General features: G+C 36.5%; 1 protein-coding gene across 13 annotated transcripts in view; it reads right to left on the bottom strand.

Annotated features, from left to right (window-relative positions):
* Positions 1 to 14481, bottom strand: part of ORC3 (origin recognition complex subunit 3) — a 78096-nt gene that overhangs the window by 40517 nt on the left and 23098 nt on the right. For all 13 annotated transcript variants that reach the window (XM_073789405.1, XM_073789406.1, XM_073789407.1 and 10 more), the window contains 2 exons: positions 4906 to 5022; positions 3954 to 4033 (listed from right to left, as the gene is read on the bottom strand). In XM_073789405.1, the coding sequence (XP_073645506.1) occupies positions 3954 to 4033; positions 4906 to 5022 (197 nt within the window). The remainder of the gene's footprint in view (positions 1 to 3953; positions 4034 to 4905; positions 5023 to 14481) is intronic.

Genomic DNA, 14481 nt, shown 5'->3' with positions numbered 1-14481 from the left:
CACAATAAGTCTAGTTAACATCTGTCAACTCATGTAGTTACAATTTTTGTTTCTTTTGATGAGAACTTTTAAGATCTACTCTCTTAGCAACTCTCAAATACATGATACAATATTATTGACTACAGTCACCCTGCTGTACATTACATTCCCAGGGTTTCTTTATTTTACAACTGGAAGTCTGCACCTTTTGACCACCACCAATTTTGCCCACCCCCCCACCTCTGGCAACCACCAATCTGTCCTCTGTATCTATGAGTTCAGTGTTATGGCAGGATTTCCTTCTTTTTATTTCTGAATAATACACACATACACACACACACACATATCTTCCTTATCCATTCATCCACTGATGGACACTTAGGTTGCTTCCATGTCTTGGCTATTGTAAACAATGTTGTAATAAACACAGGGGTACAGATATCCTTTTGAGTTAGTGCTTTTGTTTCCTTCTGATAAATACCCAGAAGTGGGATTGCTGGGTCATAAAGTAGCTCTATTTTTAATTTTTTGAGGAACCTCCACACTGTCTTCCATGGTGGCTGCACCAATTTACATTCTGAACAACTGGGTACAAGGGTTCCCTTTTCTCCACACCCTCATCAACACTTGTTTTTCTGTTTGTTTTAAAAAAAATTATTTATCTATTTATTTTTGGCTGCGTTGGGTCTTCGTTGTTGGGTCTCCGTTGCTGCGCACTGGCTTTCTCTAGATGTGGCGAGCGGGGGCTTCTCTTCGTTGTGGTGCACGGGCTTCTCACTGCAATAGCTTCTCATTTCGGAGCTTGGGCTCTAGGCGTGCGGGCTTCAGTAGTTGCGGCACGTGGCCTCAGTAGCTGTGGCTCGCATACCCTAGAGCGCAGGCTCAGTAGCTATGGCGCACAGGCTTAGTTGCTCCGTGGCATGTGGGATCTTCCCGGACCAGGGATTGAACCCGTGTCCCCTGCATTGGCAGGCAGATTCTTAACTACTGCGCCACCAGGGAAGTCCAACACTTGTTATTTCTTGTCTTTTTGATGATAGCCATTCTGACAGGCAATATCTTATTGTGGTTTTGATTTGCATTTCCTTGATGATTAATGATGTTTAGCACCTTTTCATGTACCTGTTGGCCATCTGTATGTCCTCTTTGGAGAAATGTCTATTCATATCCTCTGCTCATTTTTTCATCAGATTTTTTTTTCTATTGTGTTGTGTGAGTTCTCTATATAATTTAGATATTAACCCCTCATCAGATATATGATTTACAAATATTTTCTCCCATTCTGTAGGATGCCTTTTCATTTTGTTGATGGTTTCTTTAACTGTGCAGAAGCTTTTTAGTTTGATGTAGTCCCACTTGTTTACTTTTGCTTTTTTGCCTTTGCTTTTGGTGTCAAAGCCAAAAAAACACTGCCGAGACCAATGTCAAGGACCTTACCACTTATGTTTTCTTCTAGTTTTATGATTTCAACTCTATGTTCAAGTCTTTAATCCATTTTGAGTTGATTTTTATGTATGGTGGAATATAGTGGTCCAGTTTTCCCAACACCATTTATTGAAGACTGTCCTTTCCCCATCGTATATTCTTGGCTCCTCTGTCATAAATTAATTGCCCATGTAAACATGGGTTTACTTCTGGGTTCTCTATTCTGCTCCATTCATCTATGTGTCTGTTTTCATGCCAATATCATACTGTTTTGATTACTATAGCTCTGTAATGTAGTCTGAAATCAGGAAGCATGATGCCTCCACCTGTGTTCTTCCTCAAAACTGTTTTGGTTCTTCAGGGTCTTTTGTGGTTCCACACAAATGTTAGGAATTAAGTACTTTTTAATGGTCAAAAAATGTTTCAACAAGTAGATCTATGGTTATTTAAACATGTCAGTTTCCAGATAAAATGGATTTTTCAAGAGAAATATTGCCATTAAAGTACTTCTTAACAAAAATTTCAAATTGGAAACGTTACTAGACTATGTTTCTAACAGTACCTTAGTTTTTCTTTCCAAAGTAACATTCAGTGATCATTTTAACCTTATTTTCTCTTATGACTTCAATTATTTGACGACAGAAGACAAGAATGTCTGGTTTCCTAAATTCAGATATTTCCTACTTAGAATGCCTAAACTGATGAGTGTCCCTGACTTTTTCTCCACATCTAATCTGTACAAAGGGAAAAAGAAGAATTCCAGTTTGGAGGATGCCAGATTCCTTTCTCTCTCGTAGTTCCCAGACTCTTGCCTGCCCTTGCTGTAGCAGCTATTGTATATTTGATCCTTAGTGTTTTTAATATTCCTATGTTTCTGACCTCAGCTTAGCAAAATGACTGAAACTTTGCTTTCTGTTCATTGCTTCTGCTTTACTCAGATCCCCACATCCCTATTTTAGAGCTTAGCAAAGAACAGTGGAAAGTATAACAGCTTTGAAGTCAGACCTGGATTAGAATCCTGGTTCCATCAACAACTATGAGATCTCAGGCAAATCACTTAAACCCTCTCTATGCTTCAGATTCCTCAGCTGTAAAGTGTGGCTAACAGTGTCTGCCACAAATGTGCACTGAGTATTAGACTCAGTACTACTCAGGAAAATGTACTGAAAGTGCCCAACACAGCGTGGCACACAGCAAGCCTTCATAAACCCTGGTTACTACTGTTCAATAGTGCATACCATTACTATTATTGCTCACATTTCCTTACCCTAATTTGGAACTGGCATTCTTGATCCCTGACTTAAACCCCAAGATTGCCAGTGCCAGGGAGATGCAGAAGGAGAAGAACAAGTCTCTCTCTGACAAAGAAATCTGCAAATTTGGAAATACCCAACTGGAAAAGGAAGGCAATTACTAATCACGAAGGTTAAAGAGGAAACCCAGCAAGAATCAACTGGGTGTTTGAGATAAGTATGTTGACTTGAATAGAAAACAAAAGAAGTCTCAGAAACATTCCAGTTGAAGTATATAAATACATAGAAATCTGTTACTGGCATTTAAAAAAATGAAATAAAACACAGCTTTTCAGTGGCAATCTAGTTTCCATGAGGAGTTATTTTTCCAGATAGCATAAAATTAGTTTCCTATCTTAAACTGCACCTGCTAGATTACTAACATTTGTATTATTAAGTCTCCGGACTTAAAGTGCTTTTAATGTGAATTTTCCTCCTACTGTGCCCATCTGTTCTTTTCTTGTGGGCCCAGGGGAGCCAGGACTTAATAAATATTCAGTTCTCAGACTTTTTTATGATATTTTCATATAAGCATTTATATCCACTGAAGAAAATTATAAGACTGTGTTCAGAAACTTAACTCCACTTGATTTCCCTTATCTCACTATCCACGTGGTCATTATTTTTATGAAAGACTAAGAAGTCACCATACATATAAGAAGTAAAGCCAAGGAAAACAAATAATTATAACTTTAAAAGGTAGATTTGTCAGGGATAGTAAGTGATCTTTGATATCTGATAACACCAAGATATCTTATTTATTCATATAATATTAGACAAATAATTTATGACTTAGCCAATATTAAATTAATGTGGATAGAGCCAGCTCAGGTGGGAGAAGGCATCAGCCGTGGCCTCCTTCACAGGATGCATTTCACCCAGTGACGCTGCTCCTCTGCCCAACCAGGTCAGGGCCATGTGAGCTTGCTTTCCATGACCACCTTCCCTACCAGGACAGCAAGCTGGCTGGATAGAAATGATCCATACCTAAGTTCTCCCTGTGTAGTGTCAATATTTCACTAAATAAACACTCATTTTACTTAAAAAATCAAAAGTTCAAAAACAAGGTAAAACCAGCAAAGAAATGGATGGTTGCTACATTAAAAACACTATAAGCTACAAACATAAATTCAAGACATGTACAAATATTAGCTACAACATGGCTACTTATGAAACTCCCTGGCAGGCAGAGTTCTGGAGGCAGGTGTTACTTATTGGCAGGCTTAGAGCAGACAAAAAAGGAAAAAAACAAACTACCTCAGCAGCTGCAAAGCCGATGCATACTCCTCTGAATCCCGTATGTTCTTTTCTAAACACGTGCAGTACAGCTCTCTGATCTGGAAGTGAACAGCACACTTGTGAGGAATCAAAAGTGATCTCCTAAGTTTGCACACTACGTTTGGAAAAATCATAAATGGTCAAGTCAAAAAAAATAATGTCATTAAAAACAGCCACTTTCTGTAGATGACAACAGACTTGGCGTATATCACATGGATCAGGCATTTACATAAAACACCATTCACATGAAAGCAAAATGAGACCATATTGGGATTGGCTGATATCACCGGTCACTTTGTAATAAGAAAATTATTAAAATGATGATGTGATTACTAAAAAGGTTTAATGGCAGAAAATGTCTTATAAACAAGTCATTCTTACATATTTATATTTGTTCTCTAAACCTTTTGAGTTAAGGATGCAAAGATTTAGGAATACAGAATTCTTCCATTACATTCACTTGACAGGTGGTTCACAGGTTTATGCTATGACACGAAGGCCAGCAGAGCATAATTTTGCAAGGAGCAAATTCTTAAACTGCCTCCCTTTAGCTCTGGGCGTAATGCAAGGTTAACCATTAAATGGTCTCAAACAGATTCCTTTTTCCATTTCACTAAAGTGGAGGATCAGCTCTCTCAGTGTAAGTGACAAAGAAATGTTAAAGAAAACAAGTTTAAATGCCTTAGCACATGTACATTGGAGAGAAAGCAACACCACTTGGATTCATGTGGCTGTTTCTAGTTGTGGCCATCAGACAAAAAATACTGTTTCAATAACGAGTAAAGTATACAGCTGGAATGGATTTAGATTGCGTACTCACTGCAAGATTTGGATCCATTTCAAATTCTGATGCCTGAATGCTACCAAACTCAAAGCAAAAACCCACTAATATTCCTACTTTGTAGATTCCAAATGAGTAAGTTCTGGTTACCTGTCGACCCAGTGGGTACTTGGGAAGAGAAGAGGTGAACTGATGAAGACATCTCAAAACCAGGAAGTAATTTGTATGGTAAACATGCAGGTTTTCTAGTAATGACTGTGTTTCCTCCTAAAAAAAAAAAAAACATAGAATACATTACAAATATGTAAGCCAGCAATTAAAAGAATAAAATACTAAAATCTAATTCATGGGTATATATATATAAAATTTCCAGAAAATTGATGAGAGAAGATTCAGAATTGCAAATTAACCTTAATCCTGAGAATTTTTAATGCACACAAAATCTAGAATAAAGGCTGGATATTTTGTATTTAGTGTCAAGTCTGGCGATATTTCACACACACCAAAATTAATATTGTAATTTAATTTCCTCCTATCTACAGCACTGCCACAATAACTTGGCCCCCAAAATACAAGTGTGCAAAAGAGCGCCCGCGGGATGCCTGCCCATGCTAGTCACCTGGTGTGTACCACAGCAAGGTATGCCCATCACCCTCTACCTCACTGGCATCAGAAGGGTGAGGAGATCACCAGAACGCCCACTACCAATGTAATTAACGGTTGCTGAGGTTCCGCTTAAGATGTATGTATGCTTTTCTTAAAGTCCTGGTAAAGTTGTGTTTGAAAGGGAAGAAGGAGAGACTGTAGAAGAAATACTGCAGGTGTAAACTCCTGCTTTTTGCTGGGAATCTCCAATACTGGTTTAGTCACTTTACCAACTAAGGGGAAAAAAAAGTGAAAAAGAGCAATGTGAAGCCAACAAGCTTTGTAATTTAGAATCCAACAAGTATGATATGGGAGATAGTGTCTTAAGAAACCTATGGGATGACTGAGCTCACAAATCAGTTTCAAAAGGTTTTTCTTGGGGGCGGGGGGTGGCTGGAAGTGATTATGTTTTCTAGAACCTTCTGAAATGGTTTAGAAATGATTTTAAAACACTACGTCCTATCAAGCATTTTTCAGGCCTCAAATACTTTTATCACTGCTTATTTCTGTAACATTTTCTTAAGAGGATTATGATCTGTGGCATGGTGTTCAAATTTTTTTCTCCAATGAGAAGTCAAATAAAGGACTTTAACTACTGGGCTGTCTTTTTTTTCAGTAATATCTTGCAGATACCCATTATTTTCAGTGGTCAACCATGCAGAAAATAATACCTCAGATATCAATAAATTCAAGCAAATCCAACATATATAAACCAACAAATCTGATATATTTTCCTAAACTCTAACTCAGAAATCAATTCCTTGGTCAGCGATCTATGGACCATTACCTGAAAGCATAGGGCAAATGAAAGAAAAGATTTTAGTATCAAAATGTTTTCCCACCAGTATCCGAGTTAGTTGGAATTTCAAAAATCTAGGTCTCCTATCATAACAAAGGGTATTTTAACCACCACTGGCAAGGTATACTTTAATTCTATTTTCACTGTAAGCTATGACAGAGACTGCATAAAGCCACTAACTGTTTGCCTTGATGTGTGATTAAACAGCTTTTAAACAGGGGCAATATTCTGGAGAAAAAGGAATCTATTACTGAATAATAATCATACTTCTTGCTGCTTCATGCACTACCTATTACTTTTGCTTTGTGGAGTAACTGTAAATACAAATAACTAGGTGATACAGTAGAAATGAATGCCATCTTCACTGAATTTACTTGTATGTGGAGAGAAAAGAAATACCTGACACAGTATGGGCAATGTTACACGCTCAAGGAACTATATGCCCTAGAATAAGTGTGAGAGGAGGGATACGAACATGTTTTCTCCCGGAATGTGGATCACATCCCTGTGCTGAGTGGAATGCTAGCATTTAAAAAACATTTTGTTTGGTTTTGTTCCTATAATATGGCAGACTAGTTCATGTGAGGAAATGGAGTTCTGGTTCCAACATTGGAAATAAAACCGGCTACATGGGACTTAATTGAGAGAAGATCTGTGATACCTTTCTAAGAGATTTTCAAGAATAATTTTGACCATCCCAAATCTTTGCTTTATGTGCTGACTTTAGAACCTAATCTCCATATAAGAAAGATTCCACTGTTATTTATATCTGTGTGCTTATCAGCTGCAGCAGAAAACATCACAAATGACTAATTTAACTTTTTCACGTAACCTGTTCTCTAAGTTCTTTGTCTTGCTGAGATATCTATCTGCAAATGCCTTTATCTAGGCAGGGCAACAATCCTGATGCACTTTAGGAACACTTTTTCATAAACTTAAGTCTGGTTTTAATGTATGAGAAAATTTCCCACTTAATAAACACATTGCAGCAGCATCACAGTATGCTCATGCAAAAGCAAAGCCTGTTGAAACAGTACTCCTGTTTTCCAAGCATTAAAGTTTTCCTCGGGCATCCTTTCTGTACCGTAGTCACAGCTGCCACTGTTTTATTTCATAGTTGTGTTTAGGGTGGTCCTTTTCAACAGAGATACACTGCCTAGAAATATTTATTATTTCCCAAAGAGATATGTTTTCTTCTGTTCTTGAAAAATGAAGACCTCTTGGTCTCTACTGACCTTTGAAACAGATACAGGAACAGTGTGCTGTAAGAAAAACAGAACAGAAACAACCTCCTTGCTCTTCCTCAAACGTTCCAGACATGCTCCAACCTCAGGTCTTTTGCACTTACTGTTGCTCTGCTTGGGACTCTCTTCCTACAGATTCCTGCGTGGCAAGCTCTACAAGTACCCTTTATTAAAGTCACCTTCTTGGTGAGGCTCTTATTTAAAATTTCAATCCCACTCCCCATGCACACCGTCCATATTCCCTTCCTTTCACTGTTTTCACCTTAGCAATTATCACTAACATAGATATTTTACCTACTCATCTTGGTAACAGATAAGCTCCACGAAGGCAGGGGGTTTTGACTGTTTTGTTCAGTCCTGTACTAGATTAATACCTGGCATACAGTAGTCACTCAAAAAATACTTGTTGAATGAGGAAGTGCGTGAATGAATGGAGGCCAACACGCAGTCTCTCTCCTAAATAAAAGCAACCGCTTTTGTCTTGCTGGGTGTGGGCCAGACTTAACTAATTTTTCAAAAGAAGACAAAAGTCTGAATTTGTGATGTAAAATATCTCAATTTGTAAATGTTGCCTCAGATTAAAAACAAAAACCACTATGGACCTAAAAAATCACATTTATAGCAGGCTGTCAGTTGCCAGTCAACGTGTAATACACCCTTTTAAATCAGCCATCTCCAATCACTTCAATTATGTCATTCATTCAAAAATCATTCATGTATTATTGTTTACTTACATGACAAGGCCTCTATCATTACTGATCCAGTTACTTTTTTTTGGAGAAGCCAATGACTATGTAAAACTTAAATATATATATATATATATATAGATAAAGAAAACTTGAGTAGAATTACATTTGCCATGATGCTTAGTTTCTGCATTTATTTCTCTTATTTCCACAGTATTTATCACTTTCGTGTCTAGAATGGTATGCATGGGGTGAAGAGTGATCTCAAGAAGATTACACGGAAGTATGTAAAAGTGACTAAATTTCTGCAATTTATTCCTTTCAGATCATGAAAAGCTGGTAAAACAAACATATTGAATTTCTGGATGAAAACGCATCAGCTGTCCAAGAACACAGCATTTTCTTATTTATCATCTTGATAGAACTAAGTGTTATTTTTCTCATTAGAGAGAAATTTTGGCTGACAGTGTTTCCCAGATCACATGGCAGCTACCTACAGAACAGCAAACCACCGTTTTCTCCCAGCTCGTGAGTGGCCTGAGTGCCAGTCCTCTCATCTGTCTCAGGCTTTTGTCCTGCATACTCCTACCCCAGCATTTACATCAGAAGCACATGATGAAGGGTTTGGATTTAAAGTGTCAATTCCTCACACACTACCAGGCTAACGCCTAGCTTGTTTGATCACGTTTGGTAGTTTGTTTGCAGTGGTTTTCTTTTTTCCTTCTCTTTTCCTTTTATTTTTAATAAATCTATTATTAATAGATTTCCCCCTTCCTTCTGCCCTTTGGTTCTGCCAAAAGAAACAGAAAGAGGCATGGGCAAACGTGAAAGGCCAGTCTGCAACAAACACATGATAAGCATGCTAAATGGTGACCAGAAGTCCTTGCCCTACCACTAACTTGCTCTGTGATTTCAGATATTTCACTTCCTTTCTCTTGGCTGCAGTTCCTCACTTGTAAAATCAGCATGCTCAATCAGATTATCTTTGTAATAGTAATATATTACAACTCTAAGACATTCTCTTACTTCCCACTCTCAATGGAGTTAAAATCTAGTTGGGCACATAGGCATAGTGGCATGAAACATTAAAAGTCAGAATAATAAAACTTCAACTGTCACCTGCAAGAGACTGAATCTAAGTTTTCTACATACCATGAAGTTTAACCCTTTAAGGGCTGAGAACATGCCACATAATTTTAAGTAAGATTTGAATAAAAATACATAAATTGATTTTCTTAGATGAAGTACTTGGAATTAGTCACTCATTAAATATACTGAGGATAATGTAATTTCTTGGCAAGACAGGACCAACATGAATAGCAGTTCATTACTAGTAATATAGCATGTGGTCGGTATAGAGAGCACAAGATTAAAATGGGCCTAATCTTAGATATGGTATTGGGACAATGCATAAAAACCACTAATTGGGAAAAGCTGTTAATATTCTCCCCCCACCAACGCAAAACATTTGCTCATGGAAAGGAAGAGAATTTTTCACTATTAAAAATCTTTCCAGGGACTTCCCTGGTGGTCCAGTGGTTAAGACTCCACGCTCCCAATGCAGGGGGCCCAGGTTCACCCCTGGTCGGGGAACTAGATCCCACATGCCACAACTAAAAGATCTCGCATGCTGCAACTAAGACCTGGCACAGCCAAAAAAAAAATCTTTCCAGTATTTCAAGAACTAGGGTTTTTTTTTATTATAGGATAATGATAACAGTTATGCAAATGTGATATGACGCCAAAATCTTCAAAGCTCTCCTTAACACCTGACTTGAAACAAAATTTCAGGCACAAGCAAGAGTAAAAATTGTATCTCTGTAATTATGGTGAATTTGAAAGTCCTGTTTAAGGCACTTTTGACAGCTCAATTTCTCATGAAATATAGTTTCATAAATTAAAGATTTAAGTTAAAAAAAAAGAAAGCTTGATTACTAAAGCAATACTATGGGGCAAAAACATGGTAAAAATATATCTAGTCACTATTCCTTTTTCACTTAAAACCTACAGCTGTTTACCATAATATTTTACCAAATTTAATTTCAATGAAACTTATGCACTAAAATGAAATTTTAATGAGGAATCTAAATGATTTAAGCAGTCAGAAAAAAATATTATTAATCTGTTTAATGAACAAGTAAATACAATCTTAGCATTCTAGAGCCAAAAAGAACTTTAAAGATTATTTGGTTAAACTTCTACTGAAGGCTTTGAAAGCTACTGAGTTATCAGAAGTTTGAATTAATGGGAGCTTGAGCAAGCTTATTCTGCTTAAACTTAGAAGAACTTGATTGTTGATTATCAGAGTACACGTTCTGGCCATTGTACCCAGCTGCACTGTACAACTGTTCAAGGACAGACTACTCAGAAATGAGAAAATGCACAGAATCTTTACTCTTTCATCAGCTGTATGATGAACGAGTAAAGATTCTAAGGTCCCACCTTTGTTTGAACTTCTCAGTGAATCTTCTACAAATGTACATGATTGGGTTAGCTAAATTTTTAAACTTACAAGTGCATTAAAAAAATTCATTCCTTAAGTTTACGAAATACAAAGCTGGTACACAATTTCAAAGCAGTATCTATGAAACTAAGGGTCCATAATTTTAAGGGAGTTGAAGTTTTTTTGTCCTTTTGGGGTTTTTTTTACATCTTGATTCCAGTCAGAGGATAATTGAGATGAATAATTTGTTTAGTTTGAAATTTAGTAGCTTAGTTCTACACTTAAGAAAACAGGGTAAGGGAAACAATAAATAATGTTTCCTTCTAGGGAGTGAGTCTAATTCAGTGGTTCTTAAAGAATGGTCTCCAGACCAGCAGCATCAGCATTATCTGGGACCTTGCTAAAATGCAAATTCCTGGGGCCCAGCACAAGACTACAAAATCAGAAACTCTGGGGATGGAGCCCAGATATCTCTGTTTTAACAAGTCCTCCAAGTGATTCTGATGTATGCTAAGGTATGAGAATCACTCATTTAGTTTATCAGAGTAGAAAGCAAACTAGACTTTTAGGGCAGAGACAATCTTGATATAAAGAGTATAAATTTCTCTCAATAACACGATGAGGTCTATGTCTTAGAAATCTGAACGTAGAAAATGGGTACAAAATGATCAATTCTAACAGTCGGTAAGTCTATATAACTATATAATCTATATGACCGTATAACAGAGTATTATATATAGTATGTATGTTATAGAATATATAAAACAGTATATTTATATTGATCTTAATTTTTATTACAGTGAAAAATAAATAGTAACAATATGATTTACATTTATAAGTTTTATTGTTCTATTTGTTTTTAACTCACTCTCACTTGCTGAACAGGCTTTGATTATCACTAATCCTATGAGGAAATCATACTAAGAAATTATCATCCAATTTCAGAGATAAGGAAATTGAGGCTTAAATAGGGTAACTGATTTCCTTAAGTACACATCGAGGAGCAGCTAGAGTTCAAACGCAAGATTTCTGAGGTCAAGATCAGGATCTTCCCCTGTATCGTGCAGTACCATATTACTGATTATCATATGGAGTTTCTTTTAATTTTTTTTTATTATACAAAAATATACATAAAATTATCATGTATTTTAAAACAAAACTATAAAAAGAGAAAAAGAAAAGCATTATAAGAATAGTCAAAGATACTTTTGCTCTAAACCAGAAAAATCAACAGACATATTGATTGATTTTTTTCAGAGATATCTTCTGTCTTTTGAATTTACCAGGTAGCCTGCAGATGACTTTTTCAGGTTAAGGGTACAAATCTTTGTGCTCCTTCATATTTCTTACTATGTAAGTCTCAAGAAAATATGCCTCTAAATGATCAAATATGTGATCCCAAAATGAATACAGCAAGGATAATAACAAACAGGGCTGGTAAGTGCAACAAATACAAGCACAGCGTAAATAAATGCTTAGAAAATACACAAAAAGTTACAGAAAAGCAAAGCTAAATGTCAGGCTATTTCTGTAACAGACCAGCCTAGACATTCTCTCCCTTTGTTATCTCAATGGTTAAAGGTACTCTTTAAAAATCTATTCCTTAGGACTTCCCTGGTGGCACAGTGGTTAAGAATCTGCCTGCCAACTCAGGGGACACGGTTTGAGCCCTGTCCCAAGAAGATCCCACATGCCATGGAGCAACTAAGCCCGTGCGCCACAAGTACCGAGCCTGCACTCTAGAGCCCGCGCACCACAACTACTGAAGCCCGCGTGCCTAGAGCCCGTGCTCTGTAACAAAAGAAGCCACCGCAATGAGAAGCCCGTGCACCCAAGGAAGAGTAGCCCCTGCTCACCGCAACTAGAGAAAGCCTGCACAGCAATGAAGACCCAACACAGCCAAAAATAAATAAATAAAATTAATTAATTAAAAAAAAATCTATTCCTGGCTTCTGAAAATACTCTTGACAGAAAGTTCTAGCAGGAAATGCCCTTGGCAACTAGCTGACTCAGCACAGAGCTAATCTACCTAATCTTGAAAAACTCAATAAACATGCACACATCCTCTCCCACTGGTTCTTAAGTTTCTTCTCTACTGAAATAGGGTTTGAAGACTTCCTATACTGCTCTGAAAAGATTACAGAGATTATTAAAATGATTATTAAACCCAATCTAGAAGTGATTATATATTATGGCTCAGTGTGGATTCTGCCTCAGAAATAACATTTAATAAAAGCCATTCTCCATTGTAATTATGTATGCCATAATTCGTTGCGTGCAGCAATGAAGACCCAATGCAGCCAAAAATAAATAAATTTATTAAAAAAAAAGGAGGTAAATTAGTATTTACCTATATAGAACACATGCCCTCTAGGAACTAATATTCTTTTATTCAAAATTTGAAAATAGTTTGTATCAGTAAAACCCACAGAGCACTAGGGCTTAACTTCAATCTCATCTTAATTTTATTACAATTTTCTAATAACTTTTTCCTTAAAAAGTTATAAAGAGTATGAAAATAAGTGTGACATTATGCATTCTAATTGTAAGGGACTTGTTAAATAAATGAAGGTAAATTCATTCAATAAAATATGATGCCACTCTTATAACTACATGTAAAAGAATAAAACTAGAACATTCTATAACACCACATACAAAAATAAACTCAAAACGGATTAAAGACCTAAATGTAAGACTGAAACCCATAAAACTCCTAGAAGAACACATAGGCAGAACACTCTGACAATTCGCAGCAATATTTGTTTGGATCTGTCTCCTAAGGCAAAGGAAACAAAAGCAAAAATAAACAAATGGGACCTAATTAAACTTAAAATCTTTTGCACAGCAAAGGAAACCATCAACAAAATAAAAAGACAACTTACTGAATGGGAGTAAATATTTGCAAATTATATTACTGATAAGGGATTAATATCCAGCATATATAAACAGCTCACATAACTCAACTTCAAAAAACGAACAACCTGATTAAAAAATGGGCAGAACTGAATAGACATTTTTCCAAAGAGGAAATGCAGGTAGCCAACAGGCACATGCAAAGACGTTCAACATTGCTAATCATCCAGAAAATGAAAATCAAAACCACAATGAGATATCGCCTCACACCTATCAGAATGTCTATCATCAAAAAGAACACAAATGTTGGCAAGGATGTGGAGAAAAGCTAACCACCTCGTACACTGTTGGTGGGAATGTAAATTGGTTCAGCCACTGTGGAAAGCAGTATGGAGGGTTCTCAAAAAACTAAAAATAGTACTACCATATGACCCAGCAATTCCACTCCTGGATATATATCGGAAAAAACCAAAAACACTAATTTGAAAAGATACATGCACCCAATGTTCATAGCAGCATTATTTACAATTGCCAATATACTGGCACCTAAGTGTCCATCAACAGATGACTGGATAAAGAAGATGTGGTGAATATATATACAGTGGGAATACCTACTCAGCCATAAGAAAGAATGAAATTTTACCATTTGCAACAACATGGATCGACTTGGAGGGTATTATGCTGAGTGAAATATGTCTGACAAAGACAAATACTGTATGATATCACTTATGTAGAATCTAAAAAATAAAACAAACTCGTGAATATAACAAAAAAGAAACAGACTCACAGATACGGCTACCAGTAGGGTAAGGGTAGCGGGTAAGGGCAGGACAGGGGTAGGGGATTAAGAGGTACAAACTACTATGTATAAAATAAATAAGCTACTAGGGTATATTGTACAAAACAGGGAATATGGCCAATATTTTATAATAACTATAAACGGAGTATAGCCTTTAAAAATTGTGAATCACTGTATGGTGTACACCTGAAACTTATATAATATTGTATATCAACTATAACACAACAAAAAAAGGTAATCTACAAAAATAATAATAC

This window comes from Tursiops truncatus, chromosome 12 (genome assembly GCF_011762595.2).
Source record: "Tursiops truncatus isolate mTurTru1 chromosome 12, mTurTru1.mat.Y, whole genome shotgun sequence".
NCBI lineage: Eukaryota > Metazoa > Chordata > Mammalia > Artiodactyla > Delphinidae > Tursiops > Tursiops truncatus.
The sequence above is the reverse complement of the archived record's forward strand: the minus strand, read 5'-3'. Positions and strand labels throughout refer to the sequence as shown.